Here is a 14313-nt window from a genome sequence, read left to right on the forward strand (position 1 = left end):
AACAGTATAGTACAGTGTAATGGAACGGAATCAAACAGTGTCACGTGTAACCGGAAATTTTCGGTGAGACTTGTCGGTGTCGTAAGATGAGTTTCACAGAAAACGTTCGGTAGATTCCTCAAAGTGGATCGAATTGCCGCTCATAAATCATATTTCAAGAGCTTTTCGTTCCAGTCTACGATACTCGTGCTAAATTACCAGCTCAAATATGAGATCCTTTTCGTCGAGGTGTCGCAGCTCGTGTCTCGAGCGACGTTGCGGTCGTCCCGGCGTCCCGGCTCCGACCTGCTGGTTTCCCGGCTGTCCCGGTTCTCCGGAGACGCTCAAAAACGTCGGGGTCCCGTCGATGGTGTTAACGATCGGCTTCAAAAGGCCGCCCCGCTCGAACTCGTGGGCTGATATCTTTCTGACGGGTGTCGTCGCTCCGGAACCACCGCGACTCGAGGAAGACGGGGCTGCGTGTGTGGGGCTTGACAACTCCATGCAGCTCCCCGTCGCCGAGGTTGGGGTCGCGTGCGAGAGCAGCCACAAATCTACCGTCTGACGTGTCACCTTCCTGAAATTAATGGTCAATCGAGACGGGCGCGTTAGACCGGATCAATGAGACTGGACGCAGGATCGGAGGTTGATTATCAAATGACTGATTTGTTTAAGGGATATGACTATAGTCAACGGATTTAATGATCGTACAATCGGCCAACGGTGCGTGGAATTGTCGTACATATTAAGGATATTAATATAATCAAGAAAATACTTCAGTTAATATTCCGAGAAGATTTCTTGCAGGAAAACGTAAAGAAAATTCACATAAATTTATCCACTCAAAGTTTTCCTCGTGGAAAAAACCTCAACTGCGCAAAGAAAGTCAAAGAGGAAAATATGCATTTGTATTATCCTCAAAGGAGGAAGACGATAAATCAGCCGATTTCCGAGAGTCTAGAATAATTTTCTTTAAAAAAGAAAAACTTAGAAACGTATGAAGAAATGATTTCGAGATATCACATGCAACTCACGGTAGTTATGCGGTTGGATTTCTTTCCGGGAGTGAAGATAAATTATATGTAAGAGGAAAAGATTATCCACAAACAAAGGCGTGCAACAGACTTCAGGATTTTTAATCTTCGGTTCGTGCGTGCACGTGTGCGAAGTGTTGTACATAATAACATATATAGTCTGCGCAAATAATGTAATCGGACGCGTCCAGCTAAGCCCTGTTAATATTCACACTACGTATGTGTATCGACAGGAGTTTACCTCCACCCACGGTCACCGAGCATTCAGCCAAGCGTCTAACGCGCTACTGCACGTTGTGCCAATAGGTACTTTGCTCACAGTGGCAATTCGCTGTGATGTTAAGCCGCCCGAGTTACCGAGGGGTCAATCACTCCGTCGACCCAATAAATTGGTAGAGAGACCCAGAGGAGGAGAAAATTAGACCCCCGTAAATGAATGTTATGCGGGTCTCGAATCGTCGAGTGTGATTTTCTTCTCACCTGAGAAAGTAGTCGGTGACAAAGTCCGGATGCTCGTCGAGCCAGGCCTCCATGCGGGCGTATTCCGGGTCGTATATCGCAGGTGCTGATGATACGTTCGTGTAATAAAACTTCATGTGTCCACCGCTGTCTTGGCCCTGCTGGGAGGCCGAACCCATGGCACTGACCCCCTGGACGCAGGGGGCCGCAGTTTCCGCCGTCATCCTGGGCTCCTCTATGCTCCGCAGATGCAGGCCTGGAACAAATTTCGGGTAGATAAATAGGGGGAAATGAAATTCGGGATGAAACGGACGAAAAGTTGAGAGAATTATTATTATTATTATTGTTTTTACGGTGAAGCGGTGGAGGCGACACCGCACGTCGGCATATTCCGGGGTTATTTAGTGAGGAGATAAATTTTCCATCCCCTTGTCCGCAGCTGGAGTTTCGTGTTTCTCTAAAAACGATAAATATGCGGGATACATACTGGCGATTCTCGCGTGTTGTCTCGCGGTTTGATATTCGCGTTATACGAACCCACGTCTAATTAGCCCGCACGCGTCGCGCAAAGAGTTCCGCATAAATCATTAGGCGACGAAAGAAAAGCAAGAAGAAGAAGAAAGAAAAAAAATTCCCTCCCCTTTGGATGTAATTGACGGCCAAGTCTAACTAGCTGCTGTTTATCTTGACCGTGAGGTGCGTGTGACTTATACTGCAGTATAAACGAAGGGTAAGGCAAGCGTGTAATAATCGCAACTTAAAAATTACGTCACTGTAAATTGTGCACCACTATCATAATCATTAGTCGCTTTATTGTTAGACCGAGTTGCGAATTACTCTATTCCAAAGCCGTATCGTTCAGCCAATCAAGAACGAGGTTGAAATCCCAACGAAGACGCGTGATTTCGTGCAGGGCTGCGGTCTGACGGTTACCCATTAAAAATCGTGTCAAGGGCCAATAGTCGTCGACAAAGACGAACCCGGAAGACGTTACTCGCATTGACGACTGTTTTTCTCCTCCCGAAGGACGCGATTCACGAGCAAACGCCGAGTCAGAGTTCAGCGGCTGAACCGGGCAAAATAATGTCGAAGGTGCGCAGGGTGAACGACCATTTGAACAGATCAAATAATCATGAGGCTCAAGTTAGTAACGTTAACGTGACGAAACATTGCGGGGGGATTACTATTTTGCAAGTTTATGGTAACTTTGAAATAGTTGAGTCTTCAAAATATGAATAAGTTTTAACTTATCACAATTTAGTGAGAGATCAAAGATATTGGAATTGTATAAACCATGTCTGCAACTTTTGAAAAGGTGATGAATGTTTCTATAAAATAATCTTAGTACAAGAATCCGGGAGCCTTTATGACGGTAGTTAAAATCGTGAGGGTGCAGAGAGAAGGTGGTTCAGGTAAAGTACACGGCTGCATGACGTCATGTGAAATTGTATTATACGAAAGGGGTGGTTTATTACTCTTGAGTAAAGAGGAGGACCGTACCAGTAGACCGAGTCGTAACGTTTGCCGATGCGTATACCATAGAGAACGAAATGAATGGAGGAAGAGACAAGATAGATAATAAATTGAACAAAGAAGAAAAGATTTCTTAACGTCTTCTGGAAAGTTGCGGTGTAGGAAGGCAACGCCGACCCATTCCGGCATAGAGGAGGAAAATTCCAGCATGCGGGAGAGTCTTGGACCACGCGAAGAAACTCGTTTCATCCTTCGTTCGACCTTGACGCTCGGCGGTAGTCGTCCCGTGCAGGGGCAAGAGGCGAGGCGATTGAAAGAAGAAGAAGAAGAAGCAGAAGGAGAAGAAGCAGAAGAAGAAGAATCATAGTACGGGAGAAAGACGAGGAGAAACGGGAAAAAAAGAACAGCTCGGCAGCCAGACGGGTAGGAATTTGTAGGAAACAGCTGGCAGCCGCAACAGCAGCAGCAGCGAGCCAGAGCCAAAGCCAAAGCCAAAGCCAAAGCCACACTTTGGTACCGCATGCTTCTGGACAGCAAAAGTTTCCACCCGGGATATTCGGCAGCGGAGCTTCATTGAGGTCAACATCGACTTGGACGAACGGTAGGTTCCATTATGGGGCTTCCATATTATTTACAGAGGACAAGGCTGCGTCGATTTCGAGGATCCGCAACGGCGGTGAGAGTTTACCGGGGAACTGGACTGAGATTATTCTTTCGGATGCTGCAGCGCTTTTCCTCGACCCGTGTAATCCGTGTAATTCGCGAGCGTTCAACGCCGGCAAGCCTGACTCATAATATAACCATCATGGGCGAGCCCAGGTGAGCTGATCTGGGTTCCGCACTGCGTCAACCCGACTCGCAGTCAATTAAAAGTTCCTTCCCATTCGGCTAATCAGGCGTGACGAAAGCCGGGGCGAGGGTGTGACCTGACTCGAGACAAAGTTTTCAGGTGAAGAAAAACGGGAGAGAAGAGATTGGAGAATGAGAAACTCGGCGACAAAGTGCGAACGAGATAAGGGAAAGGTTGAGGTACGATTTAATTTCACTTCAGCGACAAACTCCAAGGTGCAATGCCTTTAGACTGGCACTTTGAGTCGAGCCGCGAGGGGTTAATGAGGAAGGAAAAGTTGTCCAAGACATTTCTGCTTTGAGAATTTATCATACAGTTATATATAACTAATTTTATTCTATGCGGCAATAAAAATCGATTGTGCGGATGAAATTCATAGGTGCATGTGACCGATCGAACGATTATCTCGAGGAGATTGAGAGACGAGGTTTACCGCAGCGGTATTTAAAGGGGGGAGAGAAGAAATTTAGAAAGCAACATTTGGTCGTGCAGCACACAGCTTCGTCTCTAATCTTTCTTTCTTTCGTCCGACGATAATAATTCCCGAGCTTACCGTGAACGCATATATACAACCGTCTGCAAGAGGTAAGGGGGCAGTTCACTGCCGATGGATGTAATTTCACCGTGGCACGATCCGACCGACGATCGAACGAATACTAATTATCTACAAAAGGCTCTAATACGTGACGGAATGCTTCGATGCAGCGCCATGGATTGAGCCGAGACTTTGTTCTTAGTTTGAACAATGTAAGGAAACTTCTCGTGGCCAAGTTGATTACCTACGAGGGACTTGCCTTTAATCATACTCGAGCGCAATTTTTCCAATACTACAATTTTTTTTGCAATATTGCAAATAAAAAAATTACTATTTCAGGTGTTACTTCGGTTTTAGTTTTTGTACTTAGCGACTGAGCTAATCGTCGCATCGCGTAAAATTCAACTCGAATAAAATATAAAATAACGATATGCACCCTTCGTCGTCGCGTAATCGTTTCGGTGTATGTATAAATATGCATATATATGCATCTCCATATACCTATATTAATGTATACACATAGTGTGTATACATATAAGCGCAGCATGCGTGCATCGGTTAAACCTAATTCTATCCATGGACATGCTGCTGCTGCTGCTGCTGCTGCTGCTGCTGCACGTTAGAGCGATGTCGCTATATAGGATAACGAGTAGACGACGAGAGTTGATAACGGCAGCGCGGGTTGCACAGGCTAAATTTTTATTGTCCTCTCGACGCTGTGTTCACGTGCATATGTATGCACGCGTATGTGCGTACAGGTATGATGGACCCGCAAGGCTGTAGAATAGGACTTGGATTTTTCACCGAGTAAAGCGATTCAGCGTCTTATCGTTTGTTATTCGTATACGAGCACTGCGCGGCTCCTTTACAACGTGAATTGCGAAACACGTGACGCTCCTTCACACGAAGATTATTAATCAACGTAAAATTTATACAAGCCTACGTTTATAGGTGTGATTTATCGTTAGTCTGAAATGTCGTATCGGTGAAATTAGTCTGAAGGATGCAGAGGTTGAAGTTGGTAACGTTGACGTAACTAAACATCAGTGAAAAAATCGTTGTTGCGAAATTGTAGAATGAATTTCCATCGTAGGTCTCGAAAACTCCTTACTTGGCTTTGCAAAATATGAGTATATTTTATTTATCATGGTAGTTAACTAAATTTTCGATATTCTTAAAGGTCCGAAGTAACGATTTTTTCTGAACATGCATCGTTACAGCAACGTTACGTACTTCGTCCTCATTTCGAAGGATCGTTAACCTGCAGCAGTTGACACGTTTTGATCAGAAGAGGAATATCACCGATCTATCGGTTCGCCGAAGGAGATTTTCCCTGATTTATCGACACTATTATCTAAAACAATTACCCCGACTTTCAACGTATCCCAATCGTTTAAACGACCTGTTAAATTTGCGGCAGATTTCCAAAAGTTTTCCACTTTAGCTTTGCACGCAGCACATATATTCCCGTCATGGATTCGATAGGTGTAATAGATCAGCGGATCCGTCCCGCAGCACATAGAATTATCCACACACTGCAACAATCGTCAGAGGTAAAATATATCCAGGACAATATTTTCTACTTGGGAATACGAAAATGTAGGTTTCTTTCTCTCAATTCGTTCAACGCGAATCGCTTCTATCTCGGTCAAATAAGAGATAACTTACACATATCGGTATAAGCTATATATAATGCATGTGTGTGTAGCAGGAGCTTTCCTGTACGTCGTCGTTTAAAAACAGTATCGCCGTCGACTCGGGAATGAGTCGCGTATCGCGTCAGAGTCGTGAGGAAATTTACAAAATCCGTAAATTAACATTCGATTAATAATTTTCGGTGAATCGTTTCATCATCGTTAGAAATTAAACGTATCACCTTTGCTGTTTATAATTGATGAGCTGAAATTTCAAAGAACTTGTTTGATGAAAATCAAAACTTTGAATTTGAAAATATCGCTCTTTATATATGAAACATAAATTATAGGATGCATTTTTTAATTGAACGCATCATTTTTATTCTGGAATATATTTATACAGGTAACCTGTAAATAACAGAAAATTTGACACGCTACTTTTTTACTCATTCTCCAGTCTGCGTGTAGGAACAACTTGAATCCTAATGACAATACCGAGTCGAAACAAAAATTGACTGTAAATATGTATAAGCCTTCTAAATTGTCCGACAGGATTTAATCCGAGGTTCGATGAAACGGAAAAAACTCAACAGTTTCTCACAACTTAGATATCCGCCGGTATCTATTCGTTGCGCGAGTGTTGCATGCATGCATGAATAAATACATATATATGTAGGTATACACATATGTATGTATAAATAGGGACAATGGCTCGTTGTAACGCGCGTTGCGTATAACGATTAGTAATTCATTTACGCGATCGCTTACGTATTCCTTGGGCATGGGCGGCACCCATTAGAATCGATGTGTGCCCCAGACCACCCAGAACTACCACCCATGCAGAAGCTACTACCCAGTAGCTGCCGAGGTTTGTTGATGTTTTGCATATGCGCATATCAAACGCTGTGACCTGCACGCGGCGATCGAGACCCCCATCCTTGGACTGCGCTATCATTTTACCGCTGCACCGAAATCATACAGTATATAAACGGGGGCGGTATTGAAATTATGAATTTGAAAAGTTCCAAAAGCGTCAAATTGTGAAAGAGCGTAGCTAGGACAAGTCAGAGTTCCGACAGTGCGAAAATGAGGAAATTTAAAAACCTAAAAAATCGAAATTCCGAATGATAGGAAAATGTTCAATTCTGTTAATTTTTAATCTGTCTTTTCTTTGGATTTTCGATATTTTTTAATTGAATTTTACTATATCGAGATATTATTTTTCAAAATTTTACTTTTCGGAACTCCGAGCCATCGGCTTTCCAACCATTCGAAACATCGTCATTTCGTAAAAGATCGTTATCTTGACTCAAAGCTTCACCACCAAATAATTTGAAATTAGGCGCTTTGGAATTTTTGTAACTAAGCATCCAATCAAGAACAAATCAAGATCAACAAAATGTAGGACGAGTGTGTTCCAAGGCACGATAATTGATTCGAAGAAAATATACAGCGACAAACAACAGGGTAATGGCCTTCCTTGGAAGGTGGGTTATCGTTAATTCGAAGACACTCGCAACACCCTCCTCGTCGACATGTTCACACAGCGGCATTCAAACGGTTCCTCCTCTCCCGAATCAACGCACGAGGCGAACACGAGGCGTGATCAGCACGAGCCCGCGTGAGAGGAAGTGTCGTGCCGAGGAGCATGGCGACGACGATGCGATCTGGGTACATACGTATCGTTTGTCCCAGTCTTGTTGGTGTGGGCGCAGACGACGCGACGTGCCGTGGCGTAGAATCCGGAGTCTAGCCAGTGAGTGTCGAGGAGAACGACATTCATTCGGAGCTGGACCGAGTGCGGAGTCGATGGAAAATCACGACGAGCTGCACGGTAAAATTCCTCTCGCTCATTCGAGTCTCCAATCCTAGGACTATCCTGCTTCGTCGTGGCCACAGGACTACCGGATACGGCAAAAATCTCCGTGCCGAATGCGAATTAGTTACGAATCTAGTCCGTACTTTGTTTTTTTATCGTCGGTCTGGACAAACTGATCCAGTGGTTCAATCAATAAAAACGTTCACTTAGCGGCGGATGGTGTTTTGTTACATATGCATATATGTATGAATATGTAGGTATATAGACCGATGTATGTACACATCGAAAGCCAGCCAATTCGCTGGGCAATTCACGGCAAACGATCCACAGTCCCCGAGTATCCGATCTTGCCATACTCGCGCAGGACGCCACGCGAACGATCAGGTTGATATCCAACTAAACGTGATTCATGGTATTGCCACACGTGGTTATGCTATGGTACACGACGCGCGAGCACGTTAACCCTGATGATTGATTCGCTAACGTTACCTGTGTGCGAGTACCTTCGGAGCGATCCGACCGTAAATTCATTCATAATTTATTACTCCGCATGCTGACGAATATTGCGCAACGATTGAATCGAATAGTTTTCGAAATGCGGGGGACGCCAAGCGGTGTGCAAAGTTTACGTCTAGATATTGATTCGGTAATCTGCAGAGCCGGCAAATGTTGAGAGATATAATTATTGTTTATATAATAACATAAATATCGGTGAGATTATTTCCAAAGGACAAATGAAGGGTTCGGTGCGAGAGCAGCCTGAGCCACGTTGTCGATAAGGCTCACTTTAACTGTCCTGAGTAATTTAGAATGAGCCTTATCGACAACGTGGGTCAGGCTGCTCTGGGCCCGAACCCTTCAAATATCGAGAGCGAATAAAACATGTCACGGGTGAGCCAGACGATATATTAATCCACCCCTGGCACAGGGGGTTCGATTTTATTTCTCTTTCGACTGTCTCGTAAAATGGAGGTATACCAATATTCCTTTTACCTAGAGAGCTTCTTGGGGTTCAACCGTCTCAAATTCCTTTATATTATAAAACTCGACACCGCCGTCTCGGAATGAAAGCTGTACCTCAAGCCACAACAATGGGGCGATATTTCACAGTGCGGAGAAAGTGAGAAAGAAATGAAGAGAAGAATTTCCGATGGTACTGCGTCGTCAGTCGGAAAGTGCATTGGCCACATAGCCTTCTATGTGACCTGCGTATTGCGCTTTGGAAAGCAGGCTGGATGATGGATCGAGGAAAACTCATCTTCAGAGGTTAGGAAAAGAGGATGAATTTTTTATCTACATCGAAATGGCAGGCTAAAAAGTAACTCGCAATATCTACCGCAAATGCATTTGAGTAATGAAATGTTATTAACGTTGCGCTCTCGTTTTTTGCGCCTGTATACTATATGTATATTGTATGTACACTGCATAGTCTTGACGGCTAATTCACTTTATTCATTCACAGCTGTTTCGTAAGCCACTGTCAATTCAAGTGCGTTAAGTGCAATGAAAATTAGCGACAAGCTGACCTTCTAATTGAAGTTGAATCAATCTCTCACTTCGCGGTTCAGATTTGATTATTATACGACTGGTATAAAACGCGACATGTAACACCAAGCGTGTTTTCAATAACTTATAGATTCTATGAACTACATCAACAGAAAGATCGATTTTTCCGTTTTCCACAACTTTGATGGTAGATCACATATTTCGGGAATATAGTATAAAAAATGAAACTATCCATAAACGCATCCATTCCGTTACTACAATTAAAACAACATTTCTAGGTAAGAAAACATGAATTGAGTTAAAAATAATTTGGTGGCTGACGAAACAGTGAATGAAGTGAGAAACGTCCAGCTTCGCCTCTCATTGTAAGCCATGGTTGTTGAAAGTCAGCCGGTGATCCTAGAGGACTGCCGGAGGAATAAGAGTGCGTCCGACGTATTGTTATCCTGAAAAAGACCTAAGCCAACCTCTCTCTCTCTCTCTCTCTCTCTCTCTCGAGTCGTGGGGAAACACGGCGTCGAGTACAAGTACAGCATGTGAGGAAGATGCACCTGTTTCGAGTTGAAAGGAAACACGAAGGTACCTCTCTAGATTGTGGGTCAAGCCATTATGTGAACCAGGTAAGAAATGGTCCCGAGATGCAGGTGCTCGGTTGGCTCTGGGGGCGAATACGCGCAGCTGTATAAAGTCCCTGGATGTACCTCCAAGTTCCTTTCGGCTGGCTGGTAAAAATAAGAGAAGAAGCTAGTCGTCGTCGTGCGGCTCTGAGCGTGCAGCCAACCGCCTCTGCACGTGGTAAGGTCGACTCGTCTTGACGGGAGACGAGCGAAAAGACGTCGTTGGCCCTTCAAATTTTCTATCTCAACGGAGGCAGCCGTCATTGTCTGTCTACCGTTAGAAGGCTGCGAGGTTTCGAGTTACTATCACGCGTGGTGGCGAAGTGGGCTGAAAGATCAGGAGGGAAGAGGCTGCAAGTTGCGCCACCGAGCGACACGCGATTCGAATATATTCTGGGTGTAATAAAAGTCGAGGAATGTTATCCCAGGGTTGAAGAGTGACGGCTGAATCATCGAGAAATTTTTGCGGGTTCTGTAATTTTCGTTTATTTTTACACATCTCCCGTAATTCCTTTCCGCAGATTATCCCGTAACTGCGCACTCGTCGACGGATTCGTTGGTTGATTTCTGAAGATGCGATTGATTTCGCTCTTATCAAACTACCGGCAAAGAGTGAAAAGGAAGCAAAATACGTAGGTACATAGGTATCTAAATGTCAGTAAGGTTTTTTATCGTCCGTTCAAAGTTGCACAAATAGACAGGATTTTCCTTAAAATTCATGTGCAGGTGTAAATTGGCTAAACTTGGTAGGACTATTCGCGTCGTTTTCCTCCTCTTATCTCCATTCCCAAGGGACAGATAAACTCTGAAGCGAGGTAGCATCAAGTGTGTATATTATATATATACGCAGAGAAGCAAGAGACACGTTCGCGACGGCGACCTCAGGGATTATTTAGCGGGAAATACAGCACGTGGAAGACCGAGTGTGTGTATGTATAATACACTTATGTACACTAGCAAGAAAACGGTGCAAACAATCTTGGAAAATGTATAATGTTATACGGTAAGCGACATAGTCCCTGCGGCACGGTGCGGCAAAGGTGTATCATAGTATGTATACATATACATATAGAGTAGGTACATAATGTATTAGGCGTAGGCTAGTCAGCTTATCAGCGGTATAGGGAGCCAGCTCGCATCCTCCGCTTTTATCTCCGCAAAGTTAAGTAAATATCAAATATTTATCCTGAAGGCAACTGGAAATCCATGACGGAAATTGGCAACCGGCTAATAACACGTGCCAATTTTTCCAGAGCCACGCACACGTTACAGCTGTGTTGTTTTGTCCTCGCGCATCGTTGAAGATAAGATAACGCGAGCCACGGATATGAAACACAGGATGATGAAAAGTATTCAAAAATCATTATACACAAGCTATTACACCAGCCATTTATTGCCAACGTTTCTCTTCTTCGGCGTAATTCGATATTATTCTCACGTTATTGCAGGCTGCAGTAAAAAACAAATAATTCGATAAGAAATTTAGAGAAAACCTGAAAATTTTCGCTAAGGTGGTCCGGCGATTAATCGCGGAGTTTAATTTCCACTTTGAACTTTGTATACGTGATACTTTTTTTCACAACTGATCGGTTTTCCTGCAGATATGCATACGCGTTAAGATTTCACCGACTGATCGTCACCGCGTGTATAATAGATAAGGACGGAAATACTGCGAAGATTTCCTGAGGAAAAACAGAAACCGGGAAAAAGAAAATTGCGGTAAAATAAAGACAGCAACAGGCAACTTAAGTTTGCACACGTGTTACGCCGTAAATTTCCAAGTTTAACGTTATGTAGATAGCTGCGGTAGATTGTTTGACCACGGCAATGAGGGTAATTTTTACACGCGTGCAAATATATTAATGAATTATTTCGCAAACGGAATGTAAAAGAAAAAAAAAAACGTTTTTATTTTTTTTGGTAAAAACTTACCTACGACGTATGGCGCAACGATTTACTTTAAATGTTGTATATCTATATTGCACACTCCTGGCATAATAGATATAATATCTTTGAGGAGTATCCGATGTATCCAATCAATTATACAGACGCTTCGCTCGCTGATCCTCGTCTTCGGGATTAAACAGTCGGAGCTTGCCGATGGCGGTTATTTCGCAAACATGAAGAGGGCAACGACGGCGTTGGTGAATCAGAAACTAAATTACAGATATCAGAGTCGAAAGGAAAAATTAACGATTTGAATTGCCAGGACAACGAAGGCATCGATTATTACGCTGCAGTTGCGTGAGTCTGAAAATAACGAAAACTTTGCAAACGATTTTCCTTTCAGGATTGAAGAAACTCGTCAATTTTCTCTCATTTGATTACGGAATACCGTGTTGAGAGTTATGGGTATACCACATGCCAGTTAATGACAGATCGACGAAAACTTTCCAAGAAGATATTCGATTATCTAAAAGAAATTACCTCCTGCGGAGGTATATGAACACACATACACACACACTCAAACATTGTTTACTCAAGTTTTGTGAGACTGTTGCTTTGCCGTCGCTCCAGACACGTTAGATTGGCTATACAGGTTGAAAATTTCCGTTCTTAATATACGTAGTCCAGAATTGGCACGCAGTAACGATGAAAAAGAAAAACGAAAAAAACGTTATAAGTACAGTTTAATGGAGTGTGTAAAACCATAAAAAATAAACTATCGACTATAGAATTGAATTTTTTCTGTTAAATTCTTAAAATATGTCGACAACGTTCGTCAGGAATGATATACAAACAATAGCTAACTTTGCATCTCTACTATACGTGTCCCAGATTCCAGAAACATCTGTATATTATTATACATACATATTCCACATAATTTACTTGGGAGAAAATGTGCAGTATAATATATGCAGTATATACATATAAGTACGTGTTACAGAGAAGTTTGATTAATGGAATGCGACAGTTGAATATACGTACAGTTATAATACAGTCTGTGAATGCGGGAATGTTAAGTAAAAACTGTTTATAATTGCGATTCCGTAGCAAACTAATTATCTTTGTATAACATAGGAGAGAGAGAGAGAGAGAGAGAGAGAGAGAGAGAGAGAGAGAGAGAGAGAGAGAGAGAGAGAGAGAGAGAGAGAGAGAGAACGTTGTAACGATGTAAAATATGTTACGGCGTATTATAAGGGTGTATAATATGTACGTATATCAATAATTTACATGCGCAGAGAGTTGAACTTTTTACACCGTTGTAAATATTTTATTGCGACCCCCGGTAAATTGCAACACGTCATCCCTTGAATAATTTCACAGAGTTATGTATCTAATGAATTTTCAATTTCTTTACTTTTCTTTTATTCAATTCTTTTTCCCACGCCGCAGATCTAACAGGCATTCGGCAAGCAGGCGCCACTTAATCACAGTGTCGAATGAAATTAATTGAATAACTTGAATGTATAATAACTATCAGGTCTGCCTCGCTCGCTCTCCATCATGCTACCTATGATGTCTAATAAATGATTCAACGCTACTGGGAATCGGTCAGTTTTTGAATATATGCGTGCCACTGTTGGTTGCCGCCAGCTTTTTTATCCAGCCGCTGTGTAGCGTGTAATTTGCTTCCATTAGACGTAAGAATTCAACAACTTTGAATGATTTATTTGTATAATCGTTCTGCTCTTTAACTGCCGTTTTATCGATCCATTACTTCACGAGGCAAAGTTAAACTTTTATAAATTTATTTATTATGCTATTTTTATGTTCTCTTTTTATACCCACACACGCACACATGAGAGATATATTCAAACTTTTACATCACGCGGTCGACCACCAAAAATCACATAATACGCGCGGTGATGAATTGATCCAAAACTTTAAACGTATCGACATAACGACGACCCGCGACGCATTTTCCACAAAATAAACAGAAATCCCGGTTACGTAAAATACGATTTTAGCACTGACCAGATAGCCGGACGCGCAGCCTCTCGAGTTGTATAGTTTAAAAAATGATGCCGCTGTTCTTGGTTTCTGGCGATACGAACGCTCTGCTCTTGGTAACATCATCGCTTTGAGCAAACAAAATGTGAGTAGGTGGAAAACTTATGTTACGCATACTCGTAATAAAAGTTTATCAGTATTAGAGGAAAGAGCGATCGAAGGAAAGAAAAAAAGACAAATAAAATGAAACAAAACACTCGGCGAAAACTCAACCCCCCATCGATCGATCAGCGCGTAAAAGTACGTTGGAAAAAGATGTTCAACTCAAGGATCGTGTGAGATCGCACGAAGCATCCGATGCGTTATACATACAACATTGGTATACCAGATAAGCGTGCGATAAGACTCGCAAATAATTTCCTCCACAAGGGGATGTGGGCGTCTCTTCGTCGGTGAAATTTCAACTTTTTCCTTTTATTTTCGACTCTCTTACTCCCTCTCTCCCTCTCTCTC

General features: G+C 42.7%; 1 protein-coding gene across 6 annotated transcripts in view; it reads right to left on the reverse strand.

Annotated features, from left to right (window-relative positions):
* The window catches only part of LOC124416470 (dual 3',5'-cyclic-AMP and -GMP phosphodiesterase 11), an 89863-nt gene that overhangs the window by 10182 nt on the left and 65368 nt on the right, over nt 1-14313 (reverse strand). For all 6 annotated transcript variants that reach the window (XM_046897583.1, XM_046897584.1, XM_046897580.1 and 3 more), the window contains 2 exons: nt 1494-1728; nt 199-556 (listed from right to left, as the gene is read on the reverse strand). In XM_046897583.1, coding sequence (XP_046753539.1) covers nt 199-556; nt 1494-1696 — 561 coding nt within the window. In that variant the 5' untranslated portion in view covers nt 1697-1728. The remainder of the gene's footprint in view (nt 1-198; nt 557-1493; nt 1729-14313) is intronic.

This window comes from Diprion similis, chromosome 2, assembly GCF_021155765.1.
Source record: "Diprion similis isolate iyDipSimi1 chromosome 2, iyDipSimi1.1, whole genome shotgun sequence".
NCBI classification, from domain to species: Eukaryota; Metazoa; Arthropoda; class Insecta; order Hymenoptera; family Diprionidae; genus Diprion; species Diprion similis.